Consider the following 26873-nt stretch of genomic DNA (forward strand, 5'->3'; position numbering starts at 1 on the left):
TCTGTAACTTTTCTTTCCGCATACATGGAGTATTCCTGCCAAGAGCTGTGACTATTGCTCATGTCAATTAAAATACCATATATCCTTCCCAGTGATCCAGGTTCTACTGTCTTTTGTACCTGCCTTTTCCATTGTCTGTGTGAGGTTTACTTACTGCTCAGGATCAAGTAGCAAAGGTGTTATTTGTTAAACCCCTACCTTCAGAGAGCCCACGAGGAAATCTGTTTTCAGAACCTGTGTGGAATAGTTAAAGAAAGGACAGAGAGGGTTACATCAAAACCAGTCCATTGTCCTGAGCATATGCCATATCAAACATTCCTACACCTTTGTAGCCTCTCCAGATAGCTGAACTGCACACAGTGCCCTAAAACTCCTGATCTAGAGCAAAATTCCACAGAGAACTGCGTTTCTTCCCACATTACTGTGAGCTGCTTGAAACAAATCTAATGTCCAGGAAAAAATTAGCTACTTTACATATATAATCCCAGCCAATTTCAACTCCCTTCAGGGTTAGTCCTCCTGTGCCTTTCACAGGACTTGGAGGTAGCAAAGTTGGTAGAAGGCCCTTCCAAGGACTGTCATGCTGTGACTCTCCTGCTTCTTCTCCACATTGGAGTGGTTTAGGTGGCACAACCTTGACTTTGCATGTAAAGCATGACCTGGAATGTTTGAGGTGGGCAATGAGAAGAAGATGCCCCTTCATATTCCACCTTTTTGGGGAGCTCTGGAGATGCTGTGGTCAGAGCATGAAGCGAGTGGATGGCACTTACCGTGAGATGCTGAGGTAACAAATCACAAAGTTGCCTTCAGCTGCAGCTCTTTATACGTTACCTCCTGCCCACACAGCACTCCAGCGCTCTATTTTTGGTCAATAATAATTTACTCTTTAGTTGTAAACGTGTTGTAGCTCTGATCTCTCTGCTAATTACTCAGAGACAGGATTGGTTTAAGGCTGTATGAAGTCAGCTGCACTGACCTCTCCTTCTCACACTGATATGTGCCAGGATGGAGGAACCCAAAGACAGCTCTGATAAGGCCAAATAAGGCAACACTTGGTTCTGTACTGCAAGGGTTTGCCTTAAGTCAGCAGGATGGGGTTTTTCTAATTGTGCACAATTACTTCTTGAAGGATGTAATATCAATGGATGCCCTCCTATCCTCCCTGTTTGTCTACACATGCTGCTAGATAAGAAGAAATTTTTATTGAGGCGAATTTTTTATACCATTGTGTGGAGTGCTGACAAGCCTGAAGCCAGCCTCAGTCTTTGGACAGAGTGAGACAACTGCCAGCTAATGGACCACAAGAGAGACTTGCATTCCTGGCCTGTGGGTTTGCAAGGCATCCTCGAGGTCTCAGCCTGCAGGAAGGTGCCTGTGCCACTCCACTGTCCTGCAGAGGCTGTCATGGAGCAGGCTGGATGTCAAACCAGAATGAATGTAAGTTGCTGTGTAAAGGAAGGTGGAAGGAGAGCATCTGCTCCTTTAAGATTTGCTGTTTAAGGACTGGTTTTGTCACTGCAAGGGACAGGAAGAAAGGGAGGAATAATTGAGAACATACTGGGACACAAACCTGCCTGACAAATGGTAAGGGAGGAGGTGGTGTGCAGCAAACCTGGTCAGCCAGACTGCTTGGTGAAGGCATTTGAAAGTGTAAAAAGTAACAGTCTTGAGGGTCTCTCACATCTTTGGAAAATACTCTTATCACAAGATAATTTTGTACAGGAGATGCGGTGACAAAGTAGATTTGTCATCGTTACCGCATTTTTCTTTATTTTCAGGCAGAAGAAACTTTCAACAGAAAATTATTCAAACTTCAGAGGTCGTGAAATCTAAACCACCTTTTTGTGGAATGACCCAGCTCCTTCTGTGGGCAGGGATGGATTGTCAGGTGCATTGTCATTGCTTCACATTGGCTCGGTCTGGGGAACATCCTTGGTGCATTTACACAGTTCTCCTTGGCTGTTTGTTTTGGATTACCTTCAGGGTGCCCATGATTTAGTTACTCTAGGAAGCAAAGGCATCTGTACTGGATTCTTCAATAGAAAATGGATTCCTGCAGTGTTGAGAGGAATCCTGTTTAGGCCTTTCCTCTTGTTTTTTTGAGTCCTTTCTAGAATGTTTTTCAATGCTTTTATTTATTTTTTTTAAATCAGAGTCACTGACATCTTTTCCAGTCTGACCTCAAGTGTGAGCACAGGCATTCTCAACAATGACACCATTCAGATGTGGAGATAATATTATTATTGTATTTTTATTCTGTCAATTTCTGCGTATCAAACATTTAAATTTACTTTTAAATTTGGTTGCAACAGCAGAATTGCAGACACTTCTACATTTTAACAGCCTCAAGATCTGGTTTGGGTCCCCCACATCTGTATTAGACTATATTCTTCATTATTTACTATATGCACTTATATTTTCATTTTAATTATCTGCATCTTTAGCCTAAGCTTAACTATAATGCAACCATCATTACTCTTTGTCAGAGACTACCTGGTTTTTCATATTTGACTCACCTAATTCTTTTGTAGGTAAAGGGATTTTACATTTTCCCCTGGGTAAAAACCAGTAAAACAGTATATATTGAAGAACTAATCCTTTACAATGGCACATCCCCTGCATATTCAGAATCATTTTGACATCTGTCAATTCAGAAAATTGTCCTTTTGAGGGATTATGTGGTTTGCAGAGTGTAAGCCGGGTGTTCCAGCATTTCTCAGCATCTCTTGTGGCCCAGGGTCACAGCCATTTGGGTCCTGCAGAAACTCTAATCTGGTGATCCTGAGAGGACGTGGGAAGGGAACTCGTGCTTTGGGGTACCCTCCTTACACAGGATGCCATGGAGCAATGGACAGATTCAGGAGCAATCTGAGGAGGAACATTTTCTAGGTAAGACAGACCCATATTTGCTTCTTCTCTTTGGTTTCTAGAGCATAAATGTCTTTTAAGATGGTTCCCAAGTTCCTGGATGAGTGGACATCAGTGTTGCTCCCAAAGGAGAGTTACCCTCTTTGTAACCATCCAACTGGTCCTTATCTTGTAAGAAAAAGTCCAAAGACAGGGAAAGGCTGCAGGTATGTCCTTGAGCATCCTCTTTTGGGAGCATCTCAGTGAGGCACTGAGAAGCTAAAAAGCTCAGGGGTCTCAATATCTGCCTTGCTTCACATTGTATGAGTGGGGGAATAATGTCTCCTTGGGGAAAGTAAAATACAGAAAACTTCTCTTGTAACCAAGTAAAAATTTTCTCTTTTAGTTAGACGAGCTGAATCTGTAAAGTTTATTTAAGGTGGAAAAATCAATTAACCAAATGTGTTGCTTGTAAAGGCTCAGAAAACATTATGTAACAGGAAGATTTGTGGAAAGCAGATTTTAAGTCAATTCAGGCAAACACACCAGGCAGGTGCCAGGTAAGTTTTAGAGGTAGTGCATATGCAGATACAGATAATATATTGATGTGATTGGTCTATTGTCTATCTTGATTATTATTTTATTGCTCACAATACTTAATGCATATATATATATATATATATATATATACACACACATAGATATGAATTTATCAAAAGCATAAGCATGGAGTTTTTTACAGCAATTTATCTGTCAAGGAAAGGACCACACATTTATTGTGTCAGTCTCTAAACATGTGTTGTACCAGCAGATTCATCTGCATGGTTTCTGTAAATTGATATTCCTGGAATTCTATAAATTCTCCTATTTGCTAATGTTGGTCAATCACAAACACCTTCAGGATTTCTCATAATTCTGGCATTGTCATACTGTAGGATACATAAATGTCAGCCTGTCTTGGGAGCTGAAAGGCTAGATAGCATGCCAAGCACAACCTGACAGATTTGTTCATTTGGTTATCTAACAAATTCTTTGCTCTTTTTGCATGGCAGAGTGTTTGTTTTCTTTATGCTGTGCTTCTGTCAAGACTCAGGGCACACACCACACCTGTTCCAGCACTAAATAGATTTGATCCTATGACAGTTACCCAGCAGCTTTTCCAGTGGATGCTCATGAGGAGATAATTTCCCCAGTACAAGTGGTCAGGGAAGCAAGGCTTCCATACTAGGTGCCCAAACCACTGACAGGCAAGCTGCTGTATCTGCAACTATCTGACACTTTGGGGACAGATGGACATTTTGGTCTAAATTAATATAGCTATTCTCATATTTCATACCCAACCCCCTTTCCCAGGGCTTCAGGGACATACGTGTTTGTTCCTGATACTGTCACCTTTCAGACCTTTTATCACTCCACCTTAACAGGTTATTGTTGTTACCAGATAGACTGAAAGGGGAAGAGGGGTAACTATCTTCTTGTTGTCCCCCATCAATTCAAAAAGCTTCTGAAAATGTAATTCTTTTGTGGATTTAGCCTCCATGTAGGAGCCTTCCATCATATCTGATTCAAAGTTGCCTGGCCTTTAAGATCATTAATCTGCATTAGCAGTTCTGTAAATCTGGATTTTATCCTTTGCTGCTCTGAAAACCACAGAGATACTCTATATTAAGCATTATTAGTACTCATTTACAGGATAAATCCTCTTCCCTGGGATGTAAATGATGTGTTTGCAAAGCTGAAGGGGACTGGTTTTGGAGAAAAGGTGGAGAAGAGATGCCATTCCTAAGGTGCATAACTGTCACATGAGTCACTGAGATTTATTGCCATGGAAACCCCACAGTCTAATTTGGTGGTGTCCTGCTTTATTGAAAGCTTTCTGGTGTTCAGTCTCCTATTCCATGGACAAAGAGCAAGAATTTCTCCTCAGCTCTTCTCAGGTTATGATGGCATGATGAATTTTAGGTTCAAATGATCAGTGTTGCCAGAAAAGCTGGAGAGATGTATACCTTCAAACAAATTTTTGTCCTCAGCAAATGCTCCTGCATTTTATAAAAAAAAAAAAATGTATTGAGGTTTGAAAATATGTACTTTGATCTTTTGAGCCTGTCTTTAAATGATACTCTTTTCTAATGAAAGTACAAATATTAATTTATGTAAAGGGAACAGAAAGCCTAAACTTGTCAAAGTGTATGGTATTTCATGCTGATTTCTGCATCACTGAACATGAGTTTGACACTGTACCAAGGCCAAATAGAATTAATGACAATCTTTGAGAGATTCCTTTCTAAAAATATATTTGCAAGCTTTTTTTTTCACAGCTGTCACTTACCCCCAGCCTAGAAAAGCTTCTGTTATAATACTGAAAAGTGGACATTGAAGATATCTTTCAGCTAACTGTTGAACACTGCAAAATAGTTAATGATATATTCTGTATATTTTAGGGGAAAGGAGATATCTACCCTATATTTATCCTTTTTCCTTCCCCCAGTATAAACCAGTGGCATGATCACATCTTCAGGTTGTTTCAGCAGTTGCAAAGTTGGCAGCAATCCATATTCTGTACAAGCTACTGACAAGAACTATTTATTACCCTTGGGACTACAGGGCTATTTCACTTTAAATGTCAGATCTTCTTCTTTCTTACGCCCTTTTTGAGGCAACCAAACTGAAAACAATTCATTAGCAGGCTATTATTTGTACCTTGCCATTGTGAAGCCAACAAAACCCTTTTTTATTTTTCAATCCAAGCTGTTTTGGTAGCAGAAACAGAAGTAGAGGCAGAAGCAATTGAAATAATACCTATTATTTGCTCCCACTTACAGCTGATCTCATGTCTGTACTGTTGCCTTGCACAAAAGCAAATGATACTGCTTATTTGGGATTTTATCTAGTAGCAGCAGAAAAAAACCTGTGTTGAGATAAAAATGGCTTGCCTTCCATGGCAGATATTTTCAGCTAATTAAATGATGAGGATTATACATCCTGCCCAAATAGCACAAATAGTCAGTTACAAGTGGCCAAGACCAGAGGGTACTTACCAAGGTTTCCCTAAAAGCATGGAGATGTAACATCTGGAATATTTGCTCTGGTGTGTGAGCTCTTACTAAAGCTGCCTTGCTTCTGGAGATCTGGAAGTTGTCTAGTAAAATGCTAATTTTTGAAAAGTATTTCAGTGAATGGTGGCCCAGTAGACCTAGTGCCACTACTAAGAATAAGGAGAAGCTAATAATGATTAGAATTCAAGGACACAGTGATAAATAAACATATTGAGCAAAACAGCATTTGTAAAGGGAAATAGTATTCCACGAACCTAGTGGAGAATCAAAGATATGTGGATAGGTGGATGGTGCTTTCTTAATGAATATCTATAAGCCATGTGAGAAGGTATATCACCTTTCTTAAAGAAGCTAAGTCTGTGTCTGTGATGTTATTTAAAATAGTTTTGAGAAGTGATCCTGGGCAAGGACAGGCTGATAATCCTGCTGCAGACGTATAAGTGTCCCTGGGGGTGGTATCTGAGTGCCCAAAGTGGCTTGATCTGAAGCAAATCCCAGGAGCAACTTGGGGGAAAGCTCAGTCCAGCAGCTCTATTTATGTATATATTGCATTAGGACCCTCCTGGGATTCTCTTTGTCCTTGATGAACCTCACAGCCCTACTCAGTAATGTCCTCTATACCCTTGCTGTCCTTCTGCATCGAGCCTGCTAGCAGGTTATGAAACAGCCCTCGTGTACTCAGCAGGGATTACCAGGGCATCAGGAGTGCCTTGCCTGCTGCTAAGGACTCCTCTGCTTTTTGTGGAATATATTCTGTATCTGGGACATCACCACTGTGCTTTGCTTGAGTTGTTTCAAAGCAGGCAGTAAATGCCGTGTGGAGGAACTTCTGTCACAGCAAGGTTGCTTCTCTCTGTTGTCTTCTGACTGCCCACATCAGCCTCAGCCTTCACCTGCAGTGCTGCCAGCAGCCAGGTGCAGAGCTGGGTCACTGGGCTCTCTCGGGGCTCTGCTCTTGTCATGGCCACTTCCCACTGCCTGAACAATCATCCAGAGCTGCTCTCCAAGGCTGCTCTGTGGAGCCAAGCTAAAGCCAGCTGCTGCAAGGACTGCTATGAAAATACCTGGGAGGATGGGTACAGGAGAGAGTGACGTTTGTGAGATGTGCTGTGCTTCTCTAGTTTTCAAAACAAGCAGGAAACTCTATACTGTCCTTTCCTTCCACATTTAACAGGCAAGACTGCACGTACTCTTTTTAGCTACCTTCCCTGTCTTCCCAACTAAAGTATTTTGAAGGAACTCCTGGATAATTTTGTAACAGCAATTCAGCAAGCTCAGGATTTGGGGGGACAATATAACATGGTGGATCAGTTAACCTGAGGGTGACATGACTGCTGCAGCTCCACACCCTCAGACCCAGCCAGTGCCAGGACAGCAGATGTGTTCCCAGCCAGACATTGACACAGAACATGGGTGTACATCCTCTGGGGGAATTGCACAGCTGTGCTCTGGTTAGAAGTCCACACACTCCCAGAAAGAGAAAGATTATATGCTTGACTCAGAGGCAGGAAAAACCATCATAAAAAGTAGGAAGTGGGACCCCCAAAACCTGAACAGTTCCTTGGCAGATAAGAGGATGTCTGAGCAAGTAGTGATACATTAAAACAGGATCTGTGTGGTAAAAAAGTTGCATGCTGATTTGTCAACTTCTTCTTTCTCCAAAAGAGACTCAGTAGGAATCTTTTTCACAGGTGGCAATCATTCCCACAGACATCTTTTCTCAGGTGTCTGACATGCGACTCTGGGAACATTTTTGGAGATGTCACGACACTCAGCTAGGAATTCAGTCAAGGGAAGCTGTCCTGTAAGGCTGCAAAGTATTTATCAAGGCCTTGAAATCGAATGATAAAAAGAGTGACTACTTTTGACCTTGATTATGTATCAATGATGAAAGAATAATGCAAATTTTCATGTAACTGGATCTCTGCTCAAAAAAAGTAGCTTTGGAAATTATATGAGTGTATGTATGCATATATACATATACAGATATATATAGGTATATATGCATGTATGTATGTGTGTATATGCATATATAAGTATGTATAATATGTATATATGTTTGTGTATGTGTATATACACACATATATCTATATGTATGCTTAAACTGCCTTCCCAGGCACATCTACAGCTACAACAGCAGCCCTGAGGAGAAGTTGCTGGGAGTGTTGGTTGACAAGAAGCCCAAAATGCCCTGGTCGTGTGTATTGGGAGCCAGAGACCCCCTGTGTGTTGGGCTGAGCCCCCAGCAGTGTCCAGCAGGACAAAGGGGGGGACTCTGCCCCTCTGTCCCTGTGCTCAGGTCAGACCCCACCTGCAGAGCTGCCCCAGCCTGGGCCCAGCACAGGCAGGAGCTGGAGCTGCTGGGGAGAGCCCAGGGGAGCCACAGAGATGCTCCAAGGGCTGGAGCCCCTCTGCTCTGGAGCCAGGCTGGGAGAGCTGGGGGTGCTCACCTGGAGAAGGATCCAGGGAGAGCTCAGAGCCCCTTGCAGGGCCTGAAGGGGCTCCAGAAGAGCTGGAGAGGGACTGGGGACAAGGGATGGAGGGACAGGACACAGGGGATGGCTCCCACTGAAAGAGAGTAGGGTTAGATGGGATATTAGGAAGCGCCTGTAAGGGTGGGGAGGCCCTGACACAGGTTGCCCAAAGAAGCTGTGGCTGTCCCATCCCTGGAAGTGTTCAAGGCCAGGTTGGATGAGTCTTGGAGCAACCTGGTCTAGTGGAAGGTGTTCCTGATGGTCTAACCCATCCCAGGAGATGAAAGCAGCCCAGGTTCTTGTTAACAGATCATTTGGGTGCATTAGCATGAAACAGCACTGAATGACCAATGTGATTTTTAAGAGGTGTCCATGGATTTCTCTGATGTTTGCTGATATCCACAAAGAATGATAACCCACATTTTGAGTGAGGCCACGTTGTGCAAAGTTATCAGGATTACACTGGAGATATCATAGGAGGTAGGTGTCTGCCAGACCAGTATAGAAAATTCAGGGTAGTTTTGGAAAAAAAGTGTAGACAATGACCAACTGACTATATGAGGTTACTGGCTATGCTGCCCTGGGAATGTTGGTTTCACATCACTTTCATGAACAAAAGTTGAAAATAGATCTCATTTTAGGTTTAAATGCCCTCTAAATTATGTTCTGAAGTGGCTTGAAGGATTGAAGGAATTTAACTTGAAGTAAGATCTTGCAAAGAAGACACAAGATTTAAAAGAATAATCAAAGATTAAGTGGGAGTAGGAAGGAAGGTGTAATAAGTTCTTATTGTTTGGACAGAACACTTAAGGTAATATCTATTACATTCCAAGCAACAGTTATAAGGGATAATTACATTTTGTTTCAGAGAAAAAAATATTTTCTCAGCAAAGGAAGTATTAGTTTAAATTTCCTGGTGAGAACAAAGCAGGATGTCTGATCAGACCACTTTAAAAGTGGCTGAAAAACTTTGAAAACACCTGAAGCAAGATTTTTAATTGAATAAATAAATTTAAAATAAGCACGAAAAAATGTAATCCTTAAAAGAATTCAGGGTAATGATTAAAATGCAACACTCAACTTCTCATTATTTACATGGCATAAGCTCTACAATTTTATTATGTAGGCATTACTCATCTACAGATTAATGAAGGACAAAGCAGTGATTACAAAATAAAAGTGATAGAATGTCACATTTTGTGCAATTCTCTCACTTTACAGCACTGGAGGGGTTTACTCTTCACTTTCTGCCTTCTTGCTGATTTCCCGGCTCTTGGCTCGGAGCTTGTTGACCTGTGACTCTGCAATGTCAGCCCGCTCCTCGGCTTCCTCCAGCTCGTGCTGGATCTTGCGGAACTTGGAGAGGTTCACATTGGACAGCTCCTCCTGGAGATAGGAAGAAATATAAAATAGGTTTTAAAACAGTTCCACTGTAACACTGCTAGGTGAAAATATGAAAGAAAGAAAGTGAAATGAAGTAGAGACCTACTGCCACAATGTTGACCTGGGCTCAAACAGAGCTACACAGGTGAAAATATCAACACAGAGTCCCACTTCCACCTGGTTAAAGACTGACTGAACACAGTGATACTCACAGCCTCCTCAGCTTGTCTCTTGTAAGCTTTCACCTTAGTTTGCAGTTTGTCCACTAGATCCTGAAGCCTGAGAACATTTTTCCTGTCTTCCTCAGACTAAAGAAAATGACAAGAAAGAGAAGCATCTCTTTTACCCTCCTCTACATAAAACAGAGACTATCATTTTTATTTGACATTGCTGCCCAGTAAGACAGAAGTGATAAACTGGATATTGTAAACATGACTAGAAAGATAGTAAACTCCTGGTGTTTTCATTATTCTCCTTTTTGTGTGTGTGACTCAGGACAGAGGCTCGGGGCTACATTTTGGGTTCCAGGAATAAGAGTGTATCAACACAAACAAGATTCCTGCCTTACCTGGTAGGTCAGTTCCTTCACCCTCCGCTCGTACTTGCGCACGCCCTTCACGGCTTCAGCGCTGCGCTTCTGCTCAGCATCAACCTCCCCTTCCAGCTCCCGCACCTGCAAGGACAAACCCATCCCTGCAGCTTCCCTGCCAATGTCTCTGCAAGGACACGCTCACTCAGGCACAACCCCAGCCCTACACACCCTGGCCTCCAGCTTCTGGATCTGCTTCTTCCCTCCCTTCAGTGCCAGCTGCTCAGCCTCATCCAGACGAAGCTGCAGGTCCTTCACTGTCTGGTCCAGGTTCTTCTTCATCCTCTCCAGGTGGGCACTGGTGTCCTGCTCCTTCTTCAGCTCTTCTGCCATCATGGCCGCCTGATCAGAGCAAAGGGTCAAAGCCATTTAAGGACTGGAGATATTTTGGGGAGACTACATTCATCATCAGCAATGCCAGGAGTGCCCAACTCACATCTGTGATGGCCTTCTTGGCCTTCTCCTCAGCATTGCGGGCTTCCTGGATGGTATCCTCCATTTCACTCTGGATCTGGGCAATGTCCGTTTCCAGCTTCTTCTTGGTGTTGATCAAGCTGGTGTTCTGTTGAAGAGCATGAACATGATTTTTTTTTTTTTTTTTTTTTTTTTTTTTTGTTAGCTTGCCATATCATATGAAGTACAGCATAAGTGTTCTTTTAATATAGATTGTGCCACATGTCATCCACCAAGGCAGGCACAGGAAAGTAACAAAAATAGAGTAAGAGAAAAGTCAATGAAATGCCTCCTCTTCAGCATTGGGGAAGAGTAATCCACTCTCAACAACTGAAAAGAGGAAAAATTTTGAATGTAGATGGGATGAATCCCTTCCCAAAACATTCCATTACTTGAAATTGGGCGCTTTCTGTAGATTTCAGTATTTGATTGCTCAGTGGCTCTTATGACACACAGCTCATGTCAAATTCTGCTTCATAAATGCTAAAACGAGCCAGTGGAGTTCATCCCCAGTTCCCTGCTAGTAAAAAAGTAGATGAGGATTCCTCAGTGCTACATTTCAGCCAGCAAGGAACGAATGTGGCTGTGGTCTCAGGGTTCCATTCCCTGACTGCACAGAGAACTTGCAATGTCACTGTGAATAAAGTGTCTGAGAAGGTAAATGAGGTGGAAGCATGTGTGTCATTGTCAGCCTGGGAGAACCAACAGTGCACACACTTATTTCAGCAAAGATCTCTTTACGTAACATGATGAATACTCCAGACAGGTAGACTGTCTTCCTCCAAGTTGAGTATCCAGTGGTGACTGGAATAAAGCATTAAAGTGTTCTCCCAGTCTCCAGGAGTATTATTCCTCACTAAATGACCTCACCTGGCTATGGAGGAGTTGCACACGCTCACTGGCATCCATTAGTTCCTGCTCAGCCACTTTCCTTGAGCGCTCCGTCTGCTCCAGGGCTGCCCGGAGCTCCTCAACTTCAGCCTGCAGCAGGTTTGCTCTGCGCTCCACCATGGCCACCTGCTCCTTCAGGTCCTCCTGTGACCGGAGAGCATCATCCAAATGGATCTGGGTGTCCTGTAGAGCCATAGAAAGAAATTATAAGAAGATTTAGAGCTCCTGTGGACTGAAAGTATTAACCAAGATATTTCTCTGTAGGCAATTTCTGTTCAAGAGACCTTGAGCACTCCCTGTGTATTTCTCAGGTTCTTCTGTGCCTCTGCAGCCTGGCGGTTGGCATGGCTCAGCTGGATTTCTATTTCATTCAGGTCTCCCTCCATCTTCTTCTTCAGCCTCAGGGCTTCATTCCTGCTCCTGATCTCAGCATCCAAAGTGCTCTGCATGGAGTCCACAACTCGCTGGTGATTTCTCTTCATCTGTTCGATTTCCTCATCTTTCTCTGCTACCTTCCTGTCGATCTCAGACTTCACTTGGTTGAGCTCAAGCTGCAGGCGCAGGATCTTCCCCTCCTCATGTTCCAGGGAGGCCTGCACAAGAAAAAATAAGAACACCTTTCATGTGACAGATATTGAACCTGAAGCACTGAGTGAAAAAGAATGCTATGTTTAGATAATATCTCTACTTCTTTAAGACCTCTTCTCCTCTTCTGTCTGGGAATGGGATAAACAAGAGAGAGATCCAAGAGGCGTAAGAGAGATAGAAATAATGCTGTGTACCTCAGCTTCCTCCAGAGCAGCCTGGATTTCAGATTTCTCCTGCTCAATCTGCTTCTTCACTTTTTCCAGCTCATGAATTGCCTTCCCTCCCTCTGCAATCTGCTCCGTGAGGTCGGAAATCTCCTCTGTGGGAACAAAGATCAATGGCATGGTCAGGCACAGAGCAGAATGGGAAGGATCCTGTCCCACCAGGGTGACAGGCACCTCTGCAGATCTGCAGGCACAGACCCATGAACAATGGTGGTCATGGCTGATGGTGAGAAAGGCCAGTGAGGGGAGCAGAGGGCCAGGGACTTACGCTGCAAGTTCTTGTTCTCCCGCTTCATTGTTTCCAGGTGGTCCAAGGACTCCTCATAGGCATTCTTCATCTTGAACAGCTCCGTGCTCAGAGAGCGCGACTCCTTCTGCGAGGCCTCCAGCTCAGCCTGCGTTTCCTCATACTTCTGCTTCCATTCTGCCAGGATCTGAAGAGAAACGGGGTGTGAGTCGGGCTGTGGCCATCACAGGGGCATGCTGTGGCCAGGAGTGCTGGTGCTGGAGGCCAAAAGACCTTGTCAAAGTTCTTCTGCTTCTTATCCAGAGCAGCACAGGCAGCATTGGATCTCTCCACATCAATCATCAGGTCCTCCACTTCATTCTGCAGCCTCTGCTTTGTCTTTTCCAGGGAGGCACATTTGGCATTGACAGCCTCAACATGTTCCTCTGCATCCTGCAGACGCTGGGCCAGCTTCTTCCTGGGAGGAGAGAAGCACAGTGCCACCTTAGAGCTTGGAAGGACATTACTTCTTTTACTGTCATGGGTTTGTCACTTTGGAGGTTTTGATCCAAATGCTTTCCACAATAATTTTTATTGTCCATGAGTGCATGCAGCCAACAAGATCTATCACTTCTGTGTCTTATCACTTATGGAGGATCAGGCCTGTCTTAGCCCTTCTAGCCCTGAAGCCTATGTTTCCCCCTCCAATCTCTTTTTCTCTCCCTCCATCTCTCCCCATTTTTTACAAAGACAGTATAACCTGGATGCCTCATCTCATTCTTGTCTGAACCCACTCTCAGAGACTCCAATTTCCCTTGACCAGTTTCCATCTTCTCCCATCATTTGCCATCCTGCTTCCCCACGTACTTGGCCTCCTCGAGCTCCTCCGTGCGCTGAATGGCGTCTGTCTCGTATTTGGTTCTCCACTGAGCCACCTCGCTGTTGGCCTTGGACAGGGCTCTCTGCAGCTCCCCCTTGGCCTCCTGCTCCTCCTCATATTGTTCCCGGAGCAAGTCACAGTCGTGGCGAGCGGACTGCAGGGCGTGGGCCAGGGCATTCTTGGCCTTGGGGAAAAAAAAAGCAGTGTAAAAATGAATGGAAATATCCTGGGAAATCTGCCTGAAATGCTGATGGGCGAGCTACTGAATGGCAAGGGAAGGTCTGGGGATTTGCAAAACAATTAACACATAGACTGTGGGGATGGAGGAACAAAACTAGTATGGGAAGGTTTACACTCTATTACCTAAGTGGTTTTTTTTCCTGCCTTTTGTCTTGTTGATTCTGTTATTTCATATGTGTCTAAAGCTTCTCCCAGATAGAAGGAATCCAATGGACAACAAAGAATTTGGAGAACCTTCTTACCTTTATCTCTTCCTCTAGATGCCTTTTGAGTTCCTCAATCTGTTGGGTGAAAGCCTGTTTGCCTCTTGACAGCTGAGAAATCAGAGCATCTTTCTCATCTACCTGGCGTGAATATTCACCTGGGAGTGTTCAGATGTGTAAAAAAACTTATGTAAAAGTGTTCATCTTGATAATAAATGCCCACATGAAAATATTTTGAGTTAGACAAAAGACTCCAGGTGCTTTTTACGTTTTTTTTAAAGGACCCAGGTAATATCCAATATTCTCTTAAGAACACAAATGCCTTACCGGCTTCTGTTTGTAGCCGAGCTCTTTGAGCACTAATGTCATTAATTATGCGCTGCTGTTCCTCCTCCTTTGTCTTAATTTCACTGAGTTGATCTTCAAGGGAACGACACATCTTCTCTAGATTTGCCTGTTTGCATGAGGAATGGAAGGAAAGATGTTTAATGGTTCAGCTCATAATCTGTGAGAATCGGAAGTCTTGTGAAGGAAGAAAGAATGAATGAAAAGCCAGAATTTCTCAGTTAACAGATATATATTTCTATGAAGTTTGTGTCCCCAATTCCAACAGCTGTATATTCCCTGCCCATTGCAGGGCAGATGAAACGAGATGACCTCTAAACTGCCTTCAAACCCAAACCATTCTATGATCTGATAATTTCTAATTTTCACTAATCTATTTTCAATAGATAAAAAGAATGATGGGACACTGTAAAATTAAGAATTCATTTTAAATTCTGTTTGTCTCTCAGAGATTATATCACTGAAGTATTAAAGGAAAGAAAAGAAAATAGGAATAAAAAGGAAATAGCAATTTCTATTGTAGGAATAATTCTTATTTTAGAAGAAACTATAAAGCAATATGGCCAGTGCCTCTCATTTGTAATATTCTGAACCAAGCAATGAGACCCCAGAGTTCCTTAGGTTAGGTGTTACAGGTGAAGTTATTAGCTCTCAACCAAAGCATATAAAAATTATTTAAATAATATTAAAATTTTTAAACACATTTGTGTTTAAATTTGCAAAATGCAATAATTTATTCTAAAACATGACTAACTAAAATTTCTATGTTAAAATATAAATACCTGATTATGTTTCAATTAATGAGAAGAAATATTTGTGTACCTTGGCTTTGGAGACAGATTCCATGTTGCTGGCCAAGTCATCAATCTCCATCTTCAGCTCACTCTTCTCCTTCTCCAGCTTCTGCTTCACACGTTGCAGGTTGTCGATCTGCTCCCCCAGCTCAGCGGTGCTGTCCGCGTGCTTCTTGCGCAGGGCGGCAGCCGTGGCTTCGTGCTGCAGCGTGGCCTCTTCCAGGTCCCGCCGCATCTTCTGGAATTCTGCCTCACGCTTCTTGTTCATCTCCACCTGAGCTGCTGTGGCCCCTCCTGCTTCCTCCAGGCGCTCGCTGATCTCCTCCAGCTCCCTGGACAGGTCAGCCCGATGCTTCTCTGCTTTAGCGCGAGAGGTTCGCTCTGCCTCAATTTCCTCCTCCAGCTCCTCAATGCGCGCCTGCAGAACAGGAGGGACCCTTCACACCCGTGCCCTCCTCCTGCCTGAGCTGAGCCTGAGCAAGGGAGGGGAAGGAACAGAAACTTGCCTGCAGCTCCTTGATTTTCTTCTGAAGTTGCATGCCCAGGGCTTGTTCATCCTCAGTTTTGCTCTGGATCTGGCTGATTTCAAAGTCTTTCCTTTGGGCCAAAATGAACCATGTTAGAGCTCAAAGAAAGAAGACAAGTGGTCCAGCCCAGCACTCAGGAGCCCCAGAGCCACACTTACTTCTTCAGTTTCTCATCCAGCTGCTGCTTATCATTCTCCAAATCCATGATGCTGTCCTGGGCCATCTTCAGGTCTCCTTCCAGTTTCCTCTTTGCTCTCTCCAGGTCCATGCGCAGTTTCTTCTCTTGCTCCAGGGACCCTTCCAGCTAAACACAACAAGACCTTCAGTGCTCTACCAGCCAGCTCAGGCTCCATCCCTGTCCTGTTCCTGCTCTGTGTCTGTGTGCTTACATCATCCACTTGCTGTTCCAGCTTGGTCTTGGCTTTGGTCAGAGTATTGACTTTGTCCTCCTCTGCCTGCAGGTCATCCAGGGTCTGCTGATGGGCCTCTTGGAGGGCTTTCTTCTCTTTTGTCAGCTTGGCGATGGTCTCATCCAGTGCTGCCATCTCCTCAGTCAGGTTTTTCACCTGTAGGAAGAAGGAAACAAGCACAGACCAAAAATTGTGATTAAAATTTTATAACAACTCTTTCCCTTGAGTGTGATTGACAGGTTCTACCTGATACCTTGTTTTCGGTGGCGTGTTTTTCCTTCTCCACCTTGGCCAGTGTTAGCTCAAGGTCATCAATATCTTTCTTCAGCTCTGAACATTCATCCTCCAGTTTCCTCTTCTTGGCTGTCAGCTCAGCATTCATCTCTTCTTCTTCTTCTGCTCTCTCTGTCAGCTCCTTAATTTTAGCTTCCAGCTGTATTTTGGTTTTGATGAGCTGGTCGCACCTTTCCTCAGCATCGGCCAAACCATCAGCTTCCTACATGATTCATTTAAATAAAGAGTTTTCAACCTGAGTCTAGTGGCTCAGATGTAATTTTAGGCTGTAGACATCTAAATGGCAACCAGTTAATCCAAATGCTTGCTGGTAAATACAGTTTTAAGGACATTATTGTTACTACATTGTTATTTCCAGGGAAAAAAGGAAGAGTGAACATTTTTACCCTTTTTCTTGAAGAGGCAGGGACCATAAATGCCAGAGAAATACCTGACACTCTCAGCCCTTCCTGAACTTCACCTGAACAAAATGTGTTAAGAGGACCTCCAAACAACCTTATTTGGTCAGTTGATAACATATCAGAATTATAAAATATATGAAGTTCTATAAAGATGCAATAGTGACTCTAAGATCAGCTCTGTTGGTCACAGCATGGTGCTACGAACATCAAAGTCATGGGTTCAATCCTGATATGGGCCATTCACTTAAGAGCTCGATATCATGATCCTTCTGAGACCCTTCCAGCTCAGACTATTCTGTGTTTCTAATTGCTTCTGTGAGTTATTGCATAGGATTAAAATGACATAGTGTAAACTGTACTATTTGCTGGCTGAAAATTGATTATTTCTCTCCTGATTTAAAAGTATAAGCAACCATCTGCAATAGTTAATTGTAGATGCATTAATGTTTGCAGGTTTCAACTTAGCTATTCTATATGGTTTTTCTTCCTATTTTATAAAATATGTGTATGTTTTAAAAGTAATTGCTATTTTGGGATAATATGTCTTTACTGAGACATTTGGGATGATTTTATATAGGATGTTACAAGCCAAGGACTTTAGCAATACTCACTGCCTGCACTTGGAGTTGCAGGTCGTTTTTCTCCTGCACCAAGGCCACCATTTTCTCTTCCAGCTCCTTCCGCTTTGCCTCAGACTTTGCAAGTTCTTCCTTGGTTTTCTCAAACTCTTCTTTCATGCTGGCCATCTCCTTCTCAGACTCTGCACTCTTCAGCAAGGGCTTGATCTTGAAGAACAGCTTCATCCATGGCCAGTGTTTGACATTCATGAATGAACGAACGTTGTACTGGATGCAGAAGATGGACTCCCTGAAAGGTAATACCAAAATATGTTTTGGTCCATAATTTAAAATCTATAAAACATATTTAATAGTATGTATGTATAATATATATATTTCTACAGAAAACCTTCTAGTGTTATGTAGAGTATCAACCTGTATGGACAGTTTTGGAGTCCAGGTGTTTGGCTCACTTTTCATGGCCAATGAAAAGGAACACTTTTGTAAGCTGATTTGGCTGCTTTTATGGAAGTTATCAAAGGGAAGAGGATGCTTCTCTTGTGATAGAAATATGTCTTTCTTTTTATTTAGCAGTGAACTAAAATAATTAGCTTAGGCTATATATCGAGTTTCTGGACATACATATAATATAGCAACTTAATGAATGCAACAATTATTAGGACAAAGTATTAAAAAATTCTGTGTTTCCCTAAGTTGGGAGTTTACACTACTTCATCTATTTTCAGGATATACTTCCATATTGATGAACTGAATTAATGAAAAATAGATGAGATCTTTTGTGAAGCAGCTTATTTTCAGTTTTGTTCATGCCATTAGTATATGATAAGGATTGGCCCAGCAAGCCAACTCAAAACCTACCTTCTCTCCATCATTTTCTTGAACTCCACCCTCATCAGGTAACCCCTACACATGGCCTGGGTGCGGGTGATGAGCTGTGCCAGCTTCTCATCCCTCATCTCCTCCAGCAGTCCCAGCAGCCCAGCTTTGAAGAACACCTTGAGAGAGGGAATGTTGCAGCACATCACTGTCAGGTAGAGCAAAGCCCAGGGATGCAGTGAATGGGGGGGTTTGTACCTTGGTGTGTCCAAATTTGTACTGGGTGTGGTCCACATCGATTGAGCCAAGGAGCTTCTCAGAAGCCTTCTTGCTGTCAATGAACTGTCCCTCGGGGATGGCACTGGCATTAAGCACCTTGTATCTGTGGAATTAGGAAATGGAATATGGAGAAGATTTCAGATTCTCGAAAGCTCAACCAAACCTGTGCCAACCAATGCCATTGATAAGATTTTCAGAAGGGGGATCGAGACTTGAAGGCAGGTGAATAAATCTGAACTCTTACATTGTATAGGAATTGCACTCTCGTGGGTAAATATGTTTTTAGGGAAAATTGTGCATTTCTCTTAATCCAAAGATTTTTGACACAGAATGGATGCTGATTTCTGTGGGTAACCACTGACGTATTTCACATGCCATGTTATCTAAATACCCAATTTCTAAGGGAGAACTTTATGTGGAAAAACAAAATATGTGGCAGGGAAAAAATCAAATCTCAGTCCTAAACAGTGACAATATGTACCATCTGAGTATGTACTATATGAGTATTTTCCAGCTGATGCAGAACAAGAAGCAAGATACTTTCACTGTATTTGGTTTCTGAACAAGTTAGTCTAGAATGTCTTTTATTGTCCTTATTTATATATCTGTATTGACAGGTGAAAGTCATCTTGCTTTTTTCTCCAGGTGCCTAAGTCTAAGGTAGTCAACTTCACTTTTGGATACTTAGTTAAAAAATGCTTTTTCTCATACCAGGATATGTATAAAGAACGGGAATAAATAATAGCCCTTTGAAAATGTCTTTTTTTTCCCTCAACAGATATAGAAAGGACCTGGATGACTCACTTGGACAATTGACTTTTGTATACCTAAAGGTAGGTGCAGTGAACCTCTCTTAAAACTTCCACAGTACTTAAAACAATTAGAAAATGCAAATTATTCAGTATTTGTGAATATGATGAAGGGTAATGACAGGTAATCTGACCTCTGTTTGAAGTCAGCATAGAGGATTCTGCTGGGGAACCCTTTCCTGCAAATCCTGATCCCTTCCAGCACGCCGTTACAGCGCAGCTGGTGCAGCACCAGCTCGTGCTCCATGGCACCTAGTAAATCACAGAACAAAATTGTGTATCATTTTACAGCACAGCAAAGATCAGATATATCACACCTCTGAACTTTAACAACTTACCAGGTGTTTTTGTTTCATTGGGAATAAGGCACCGCACAAAATGGGGATGTGTGCTTCTCAAGTTGCTCATCAGCTTGTTTAAATTTTCCTTAGGAGCAAGAACAAAGCCTTGGGTTTAAAAGTGTCACTTACACAATCTCAATACTAGGTGGAGATAAAAACACTACAATAAAACCATGATCAGTAATTTTTTTTACAGAACTTTTGGCCAGTTCTGAAAGAATATTTCCCAATATTCAGTAAGAATTCCTCTTTTCTAGAAGCAAATTATTTTATACTTTCTGAACAAAAAGATATATTAGATCAACAAGTTATTTTCTGAACAGAATTTTCTGTTTTTCTTTTCATAATGTGGTAAGTTTAGAATGATTATTCTACAGTACCCGGAAGAGAGCTGAGACTGTCTGGAAAGAAGAACCCTTCTTCTTGGCACCCTTCTTGCCACCACCGCCACTGCTCTCTAAAAAATAATAAATTTTTAATAAAGAAGTGAACAAAAAAAGCACACAGAATCTGAAAAACCCTATATGTTTATCTTAAAAAAATCTAGCAAAAATATATGATGATCAGAATTTGCAAATGCAGACAGTGGTTAAAGTTACAAAAAAGAGACTTGAATTTTTCAGATGACAGTAAAATGAAATGTAATGACTTCAAGATGAAATTTAGAAAATGCGGTTGGGAAATGAAATGTAATACTTTGCATAGAAAAATATTAGAGGAAGTAAACTAATAGCTAGTAAATAAATCAAATGCAGTATTTATGCATCCTCACATCTAAGGGTATGCATAAATTTAACACCATGTTGATACATTTGATTGTATTCCCTGAAGTAATTTAGAATGGCCCATATTGCAGAAATCTGGTTTCTCATCTAGACTGGGTTAGTGTTCTAGTACAGCAGTCTTGTTCTAAAACCTACAGATCTATTAAGGTCTCTAGGGAGTTATAATATCCTTTATTAGACTGAGATCGAAAAAGTAGATGACGTTTTGGGTTTTCAATTTTAGAAATATAAATCTCATTGCAAAATACTATTACAAGATTTATTATTTTATGTTTCTGTAAGTAATAGTAGAACTGATTTCAGAGAAATCACCTGCTTCAGCCCCTCCAGCATTTGCAAAGAGTAAGGCCAGGGTCTTCAAGGATGACTTCTGATAGAGCCCCACAACAGTTTCATTCAGAGGGTCCTTGTTCTTCTCCAGCCAGCCAGTGATGTTGTAGTCCACTGTTCCAGCATAGTGCACCAGGGAGAAGTGGGCCTCAGCCTTGCCTTTGCCAGGCTTGGGCTTCTGGAAGTTGTTGGACTTGCCCAGGTGCTGGTCATAGAGCTTGTTCTTGAAAGAGGTGTCAGTTGCCTTGGGGAACATGCACTCCTCTTCCAGGATGGAGAAGATGCCCATGGGCTGGGAAAAATAGCAACATGTGAAAAAAGTGTGGAAGGAAGAAACAGAAGCAATGTATGTAAGAAAGAGGAATGGAAGATAAAGGTTATACCAAAAAATCCTCCTCAGTATGTGTAATCTTATGTTTCTCCAAAAAGGGCATTTTGTTAATTGGTATGCCATCAGTTATAAAAAAAGAAGCTCCCCCATATGACTCAAGGTTGTGATGTAATAAAGATCTAGCATACAGAAATTAATTTTGTCCTTGTTTCATGAAAGTGGAAAGCAAAATTAATAAAGTAGTAACATTTAGATATATGGAAGAGTTTAATCTTCCTATATGCTCTTTCTTTGAAACGAGAAAAAAAATCTTGAGAAATGTTAAAATAGAGGTTCTATAACTGAAAAGCTATTAAGTATGTGGGGACCAATAACCTTCTCAATGAGCTCAATGCAGGCAGCCAGGTCCATGCCAAAGTCAATGAACTCCCATTCAATCCCCTCCTTCTTGTACTCCTCCTGCTCCAGCACGAACATGTGGTGGTTGAAGAACTGTTGCAGTTTCTCATTGGTGAAGTTGATGCACAGCTGCTCCAGGCTGTTGAACTGAAGAAGGCAAAATTTATTTACTTGTGAATTTCAGTTCCAGGAACACCTTCCATCTTCCAATAGGCTTTATTCTTATCCCACTAAGGTCTGCATGATTGGAATCTTGAATTTCTTGTGCTGGAACTGGACAGGTGACTGGCATATTCCATCCTCTAGTATACCTAACCTTTTAGGCCCTGGCACTGTCTCAGCATATTTCTGAGCTTTGAATAGATCTGCAGAGCTTAGTTCAAGTCCATCTTTATTTGAATCTGTGTACATTACCTGTCTATTCCCAAGCATTCAGAGGAAATCTGGCTTCAGCATTAACAAAACCTTCCATTCAAAAGGCATATTTTAACTTCCTTAAAGTCTCTCTCTGCTATTATTTATCAGTTGTTCAACTTTCACTTCTGCATGCAACAATAAACATCTACAAATAAATACAGTCCTGTGGGATACTACATGTAATGAGAACCAGAAGGGTACCATTCCTAGAGGAAAAGCAGGATTATCCAATGAATAGAAATAACCCGTAAGTGAAATAAAGCACACCCCAACCCCCAAATTATTCCAATTTCCTAATGCCTCTTCCAGGAAAGCTTTATGGAGAGTCTCCTCTTACATCAAAGATCTCGAAGCCAGCAATGTCCAGGACACCAATGAAGTACTGCCTGGGCTGCTTGGTGTCCAGCTGTTGGTTGATGCGAACAACCATCCACAGGAACATCTTCTCAAACACAGACTTAGCCAGGGCACCCACTGAATTGTACACCTAAGAAAAGGTTAAAGGAAAGCTACCATCTGCAGCAAAAGAGGAAGTAAAAAATTTGTAATTCAAGTAATTTTGTTTTCTATTATCACTTGTCTCTTACCTGCTGCACAGTTTGGCCCTTGGTCACGTATTCATTCCCCACCTTGACGCGGGGGTAGCAGAGGGCCTTGAGCAGATCTGCTGAGTTCAGACCCATCAGGTAGGCAGCCTTGTCAGCAACTAAAGGAACAAGCATGAGCAGGAACAGATGTTAGCTCTCCAGTGAAAGGATCTTGCAGTAATTTAGATTTCTACAGGAGCCACACATACATTACCATGGCCTTTAAAATACTGTAGTTTCTCCCAAAATTTTATTTTTTTTCTGATTTAATCTATACTATTAATAAAGATAAATATTATTACAATACTTTTACAGTTAACATGCAGGAGACTGGACAGACAAAAGGACCAATGGCCATGAAAATGGCAGATCAAAGTGTCACAATTTCTGAATAAACAGAATAGGAAAGTGGCTGGTATTCAAGTATACTGCACTGAAAACTGTAGTCAGTGAAACTCTCCTGTCATTGGAGAGAGAGAGAGGTAGATTAGTGAGGGATAATGCCAAAGGTATGAACAGGATATTTTGTACAACTTTCATAGCTGGACTATATTGTCCCTAAGGACAAATATCAAACACATTAAGTGTTTCACAACTCTCATTTTATCTGCAGCTAGGTTAACAAATACAAGCACCACAGCACTGCATATACTCTGTCATCACTTTCCAATTTGCTGCCTGTCTTGTCTCACAGTGAAGCTGATAGCAGGCACCAGTGCTATTTACAGGGTTCTTCAAAGTGAGAAGGCCAAACCTCATTATATAAGATTTATACACAGATGCTAATTTTGAGATGCTTTTATTTTATGTGTTAAATGTGTTGTTGTTATTTCCAACAAGACATTTAAGGCACATTTATAACAAGAAAGATGAAACAAGAAGAAAATTTCAGTCTTGTAGATATATATATGTACATACACACACACACACATATATATATATAAAATATATATACATATATATGTATATGCACATGTAATTGTATATAGGCTACTCTAATTATATCATTATTTATTAGTACTTGAGAATTGCTCCTGGTTTCATGTCAAGTCTGGGAAGCTTCCAGTCAAAACAGCAGCCAAACTTTCATTACTTTTCACTGACTCCTACTCTGACAGGAAGCAGAAGCATGCCTTAGGAGTCACTGGACTTGATTTTTTGCATTGTTCAAAATAATCTACAGGTTCCATTGAGTTATGTTCCTCCAGAGAAATCCTCTGGCTAGCACCCACTGCTTTTCCACAATACTGGCACTGGGGAGATGCACAGGCCGAGTCACTCATTCTGACCCTGACATGCTGCCTTTAACTGAGTGAGTGTTCTCTGTCTTCCATGCTCTGGGATGGGTTGTGCTGGTACCTTCAGTGCCATCAGGCTCTGCCTGCTCCTCTCGTTGTTTCTGCTTGAACTTCAGGTTCCCGTAGTGCATGACAGCCCCTGTCAGCTTGTAGATGGCTGTTTTCTCATCAGCACTGAAACCCAGGATGTCAATGGCGCTCTAATGAAAGAGTTGTTGGGTTGAGTACCCCAGCTGTTAAAGGTCAGAGAAATGAAACTTCACCTAAGAAAACTTCTGCTACTTACGTCGGTGGCCATCAGCTCCTCCTGGTCATTAATGCTGGGAACTGTGATTTCACCTTGACTCACGTACAGATAGTCATAGGGGTTGGTGGTGATCAGTAACATCTCTGGAGAGAAGGACAAAACCCAGCCAGGTCAAATTGGCACAGAAAGGAATTGAGTGTTGTTCCATGACCTTTGCCTGGAGGAGTTAGTGATCTTTCCTACCAATTAGCTCTGGCTTCTTGTTGGACATGATCTGATAAAAGATGTGGTAGCTCCTTTCTGCCTTGAGCTGGAAAGTGACTCTGGACTTCTCCAGCAGATCTGGCAAGGATGGTAGGAGAGATTCAAGCACAAGAAGTGGAGAAGGCTGGAAGGAAGGGGATCAGGCCAGAAGGGTGTCTTACATGTTTCAATGTCAGCAGAAGCCAGTTTGCCTGTGGCACCAAAATGGATTCTGATGAATTTACCCTGAAAGCAGCAGGAAAGTCAATTGAGAACCATTTTACCAATCTAGACAGCAAGAATATTCAAATTGGTGTTGACAGTTGTCCCAAGTAACAACTCACAAAGCGTGAGGAGTTGTCGTTCCTCACGGTCTTGGCGTTTCCAAAGGCCTCCAGCAGTGGGTTGGCGCTGATGATTTGATCCTCAAGTGTCCCCTGAAATAGAAGTCTTCTTGTCATCATCTGGCTCTTCAAGAAATTGGATAGTTGCCGGTTTCTAGCCCTGGGACCTCACCTGCATTTTGCCTGATGGCTGCTCCTCTTTCTTCTTGTCCCCACTGGCTGCAATTGTTGCAAAGTACTGGATGACACGCTTTGTGTTCACAGTCTTCCCAGCACCGGATTCTCCGCTGCCCAAGGCAAGAGAGAAGCAGAGGGAGCGTGGTCAGGCAGGAGGTCCCCTGGCACCGGGCAGCCCCGCAGGGACCCGCGCAGGGGGTGTACGTACGTGATCAGGATGGACTGGTTCTCCCGATCTGTGAACGAGGCAGAAACAAATACACTTTGTAAATGAAGAACACAAAAATACTGAAAATTAATTTAAGTCATGGCAAGGAAAAAAATGGCACTTTCTTCTTTGTTTACTCCTTGTTTACTCCTAAACCTTTTTTTCCATTTCATTTCCTTGCAAAGCAATTTGCACTTGCACCTTTACTTGAAACCTATTCACAACACTTATGACCCAAGCTTAGAGAAGTGTGGGTTTGATGGGTGGACTGTTGGATAAAGAATTCTCTGGAAGTCTTAAAAACGAGTTACAGTCAAAGGCTCAATGTCCAAATGACTAATGAGTGGTGGAAAGATAGATAAGGGCTTTTTCCCAAGTCTGTGGTGACAGAATGAGGGGCAGAAGTTGAAAGAGGTAGATTTTTATGATAATGGTGGTGAGCCACAGGAACATGTTGCCCAAAGATGTTGCCAATATCCCACGACTAAAAATGTTCAAGGTCAAGTTGGACATATCTTTAAGCAACCTAATCTAGTGGAAGATGTCCCTCCAAATATCATAAGGAAGTTCCATGTCATTTTTAAAGATCCTTTCCAGCACAAAACATTCTGTTATTCTATAATGCTTTGCCATGGGCACTGAAAGCCCTTGAAGAGCCATATTCTGCTTCTTTGTTCCACTCCGTGTTCTTTTCCTTCTCCTGCATACAGTAAATTGTTTTCATTTTCTGCTACACAGACTGCTTGTAGAGCAGCAGAGAAAGAAAGAGTAAAGACCCATGGCAAATGAACCCTGATCATGGGTAACACTTTGGAACTCAATAACAGAGACAGAAAGGAATGAACAAGGCAGAAGCAGAACTCCCAGCACTACATAATCCTGTTTCATTTTTCATGACAGGATTTTATCAAGACAAAGCCAAACAGTTGTGATCTGATGCTTATGATGAGAGGCACTCACCAGTCAGCATGAACTGATAGGCGTTGTCAGAGATGGAGAAGATGTGTGGAGGGGCCTCCTGGCGCTTCTTGCCTCGGTAGGCCAACACCACCTCGGGGTTGTACACCGGCAGCCACTTGTAGGGGTTGACAGTGACGCAGAACAGACCCGAGTAGGTCTGTGAGGAAGGGACACAGCACGTTGGCTTCCCCTGAGCCTGGCCCAGCAGTTGCTGAGGCTGCCCAAAGGAAGCTGCTGCTGCCACTTACGTAGATCATCCAGGCTGCGTAACGCTCTTTGAGGTTGTACAGCACGGCGGGTTCGTGGAGGTGGGTCATCATGGCCATGTCCTCAATCTTGTCATACTTGGGAGGGTTCATGGAGAAGATTTGATCTTCCTTCACCGTCATGGTCTGTCAGAGGGCAGGAAGGTACATGCATGTCAGCTAAGAGCAGAGTGGGTATGAACGGGTGTTTGTAAATCTTGCACTTTACTCACCTCTCCCCCTTCAGTCTTGACAGTGACTTTTCCTGATTCCCTGCTCTGGATTGTGCTCTTCACATAGGATTCCTTTGGATGAACCACGAAGACAGATGACTTGGCATCAAAAGGTTTGTTCTGGGCCTCAATTCTCTCCTTTTCCGATTTTCGGAGGTAAGGAGCTGCCTCCCCAAAGATGGCCATCTCAGCGTCTGTAGACATGGCTGCTGCTGCTTACTACACGTAATGCAGCAAGTATCTGTGAGGGTAGAGAATACATTAAAATAGTGTGTGATGGAAGAAACTCTCCTACAGCACATTCAGTTGCTCTTCTTCAGGTATCAACTAAAGCCTTTTCTTTTTCTTCAAATTCAGAGTTATTTTTGCAATTTTATTCTATTATTTTTTGTGTAGTCAGATCTTTAATCCTACTGGATCT

At 42.4% G+C, this 26873-nt stretch overlaps 1 protein-coding gene across 1 annotated transcript; it reads right to left on the bottom strand.

The window, feature by feature from the left end:
* Positions 1 to 9595: 9595 nt before the first annotated feature.
* Positions 9596 to 26671, bottom strand: LOC131585721 (myosin-1B). The gene is made up of 38 exons (XM_058852122.1): positions 26453 to 26671; positions 26223 to 26366; positions 25975 to 26131; positions 25015 to 25042; positions 24802 to 24916; positions 24630 to 24722; positions 24468 to 24531; positions 24286 to 24384; positions 24082 to 24185; positions 23857 to 23995; positions 22498 to 22616; positions 22248 to 22397; positions 21470 to 21640; positions 20746 to 21055; positions 20029 to 20105; positions 19646 to 19733; positions 19442 to 19559; positions 18478 to 18601; positions 18262 to 18398; positions 17437 to 17692; positions 16384 to 16626; positions 16110 to 16286; positions 15879 to 16024; positions 15700 to 15790; positions 15222 to 15611; positions 14382 to 14508; positions 14094 to 14212; positions 13599 to 13795; positions 13026 to 13209; positions 12774 to 12939; positions 12476 to 12600; positions 11978 to 12286; positions 11673 to 11876; positions 10786 to 10911; positions 10521 to 10691; positions 10329 to 10433; positions 9973 to 10068; positions 9596 to 9763 (listed from the first exon to the last, which is right to left on the bottom strand). Exons 1-38 carry the CDS (start codon positions 26654 to 26656, stop codon positions 9611 to 9613), a joined length of 5826 nt encoding a protein of 1941 aa, XP_058708105.1. The 5' UTR covers positions 26657 to 26671; the 3' UTR covers positions 9596 to 9610.
* Positions 26672 to 26873: the final 202 nt, after the last annotated feature.

The sequence above is a fragment of the Poecile atricapillus genome, chromosome 17 (genome assembly GCF_030490865.1).
Source record: "Poecile atricapillus isolate bPoeAtr1 chromosome 17, bPoeAtr1.hap1, whole genome shotgun sequence".
In the NCBI taxonomy this organism is placed as follows: domain Eukaryota; kingdom Metazoa; phylum Chordata; class Aves; order Passeriformes; family Paridae; genus Poecile; species Poecile atricapillus.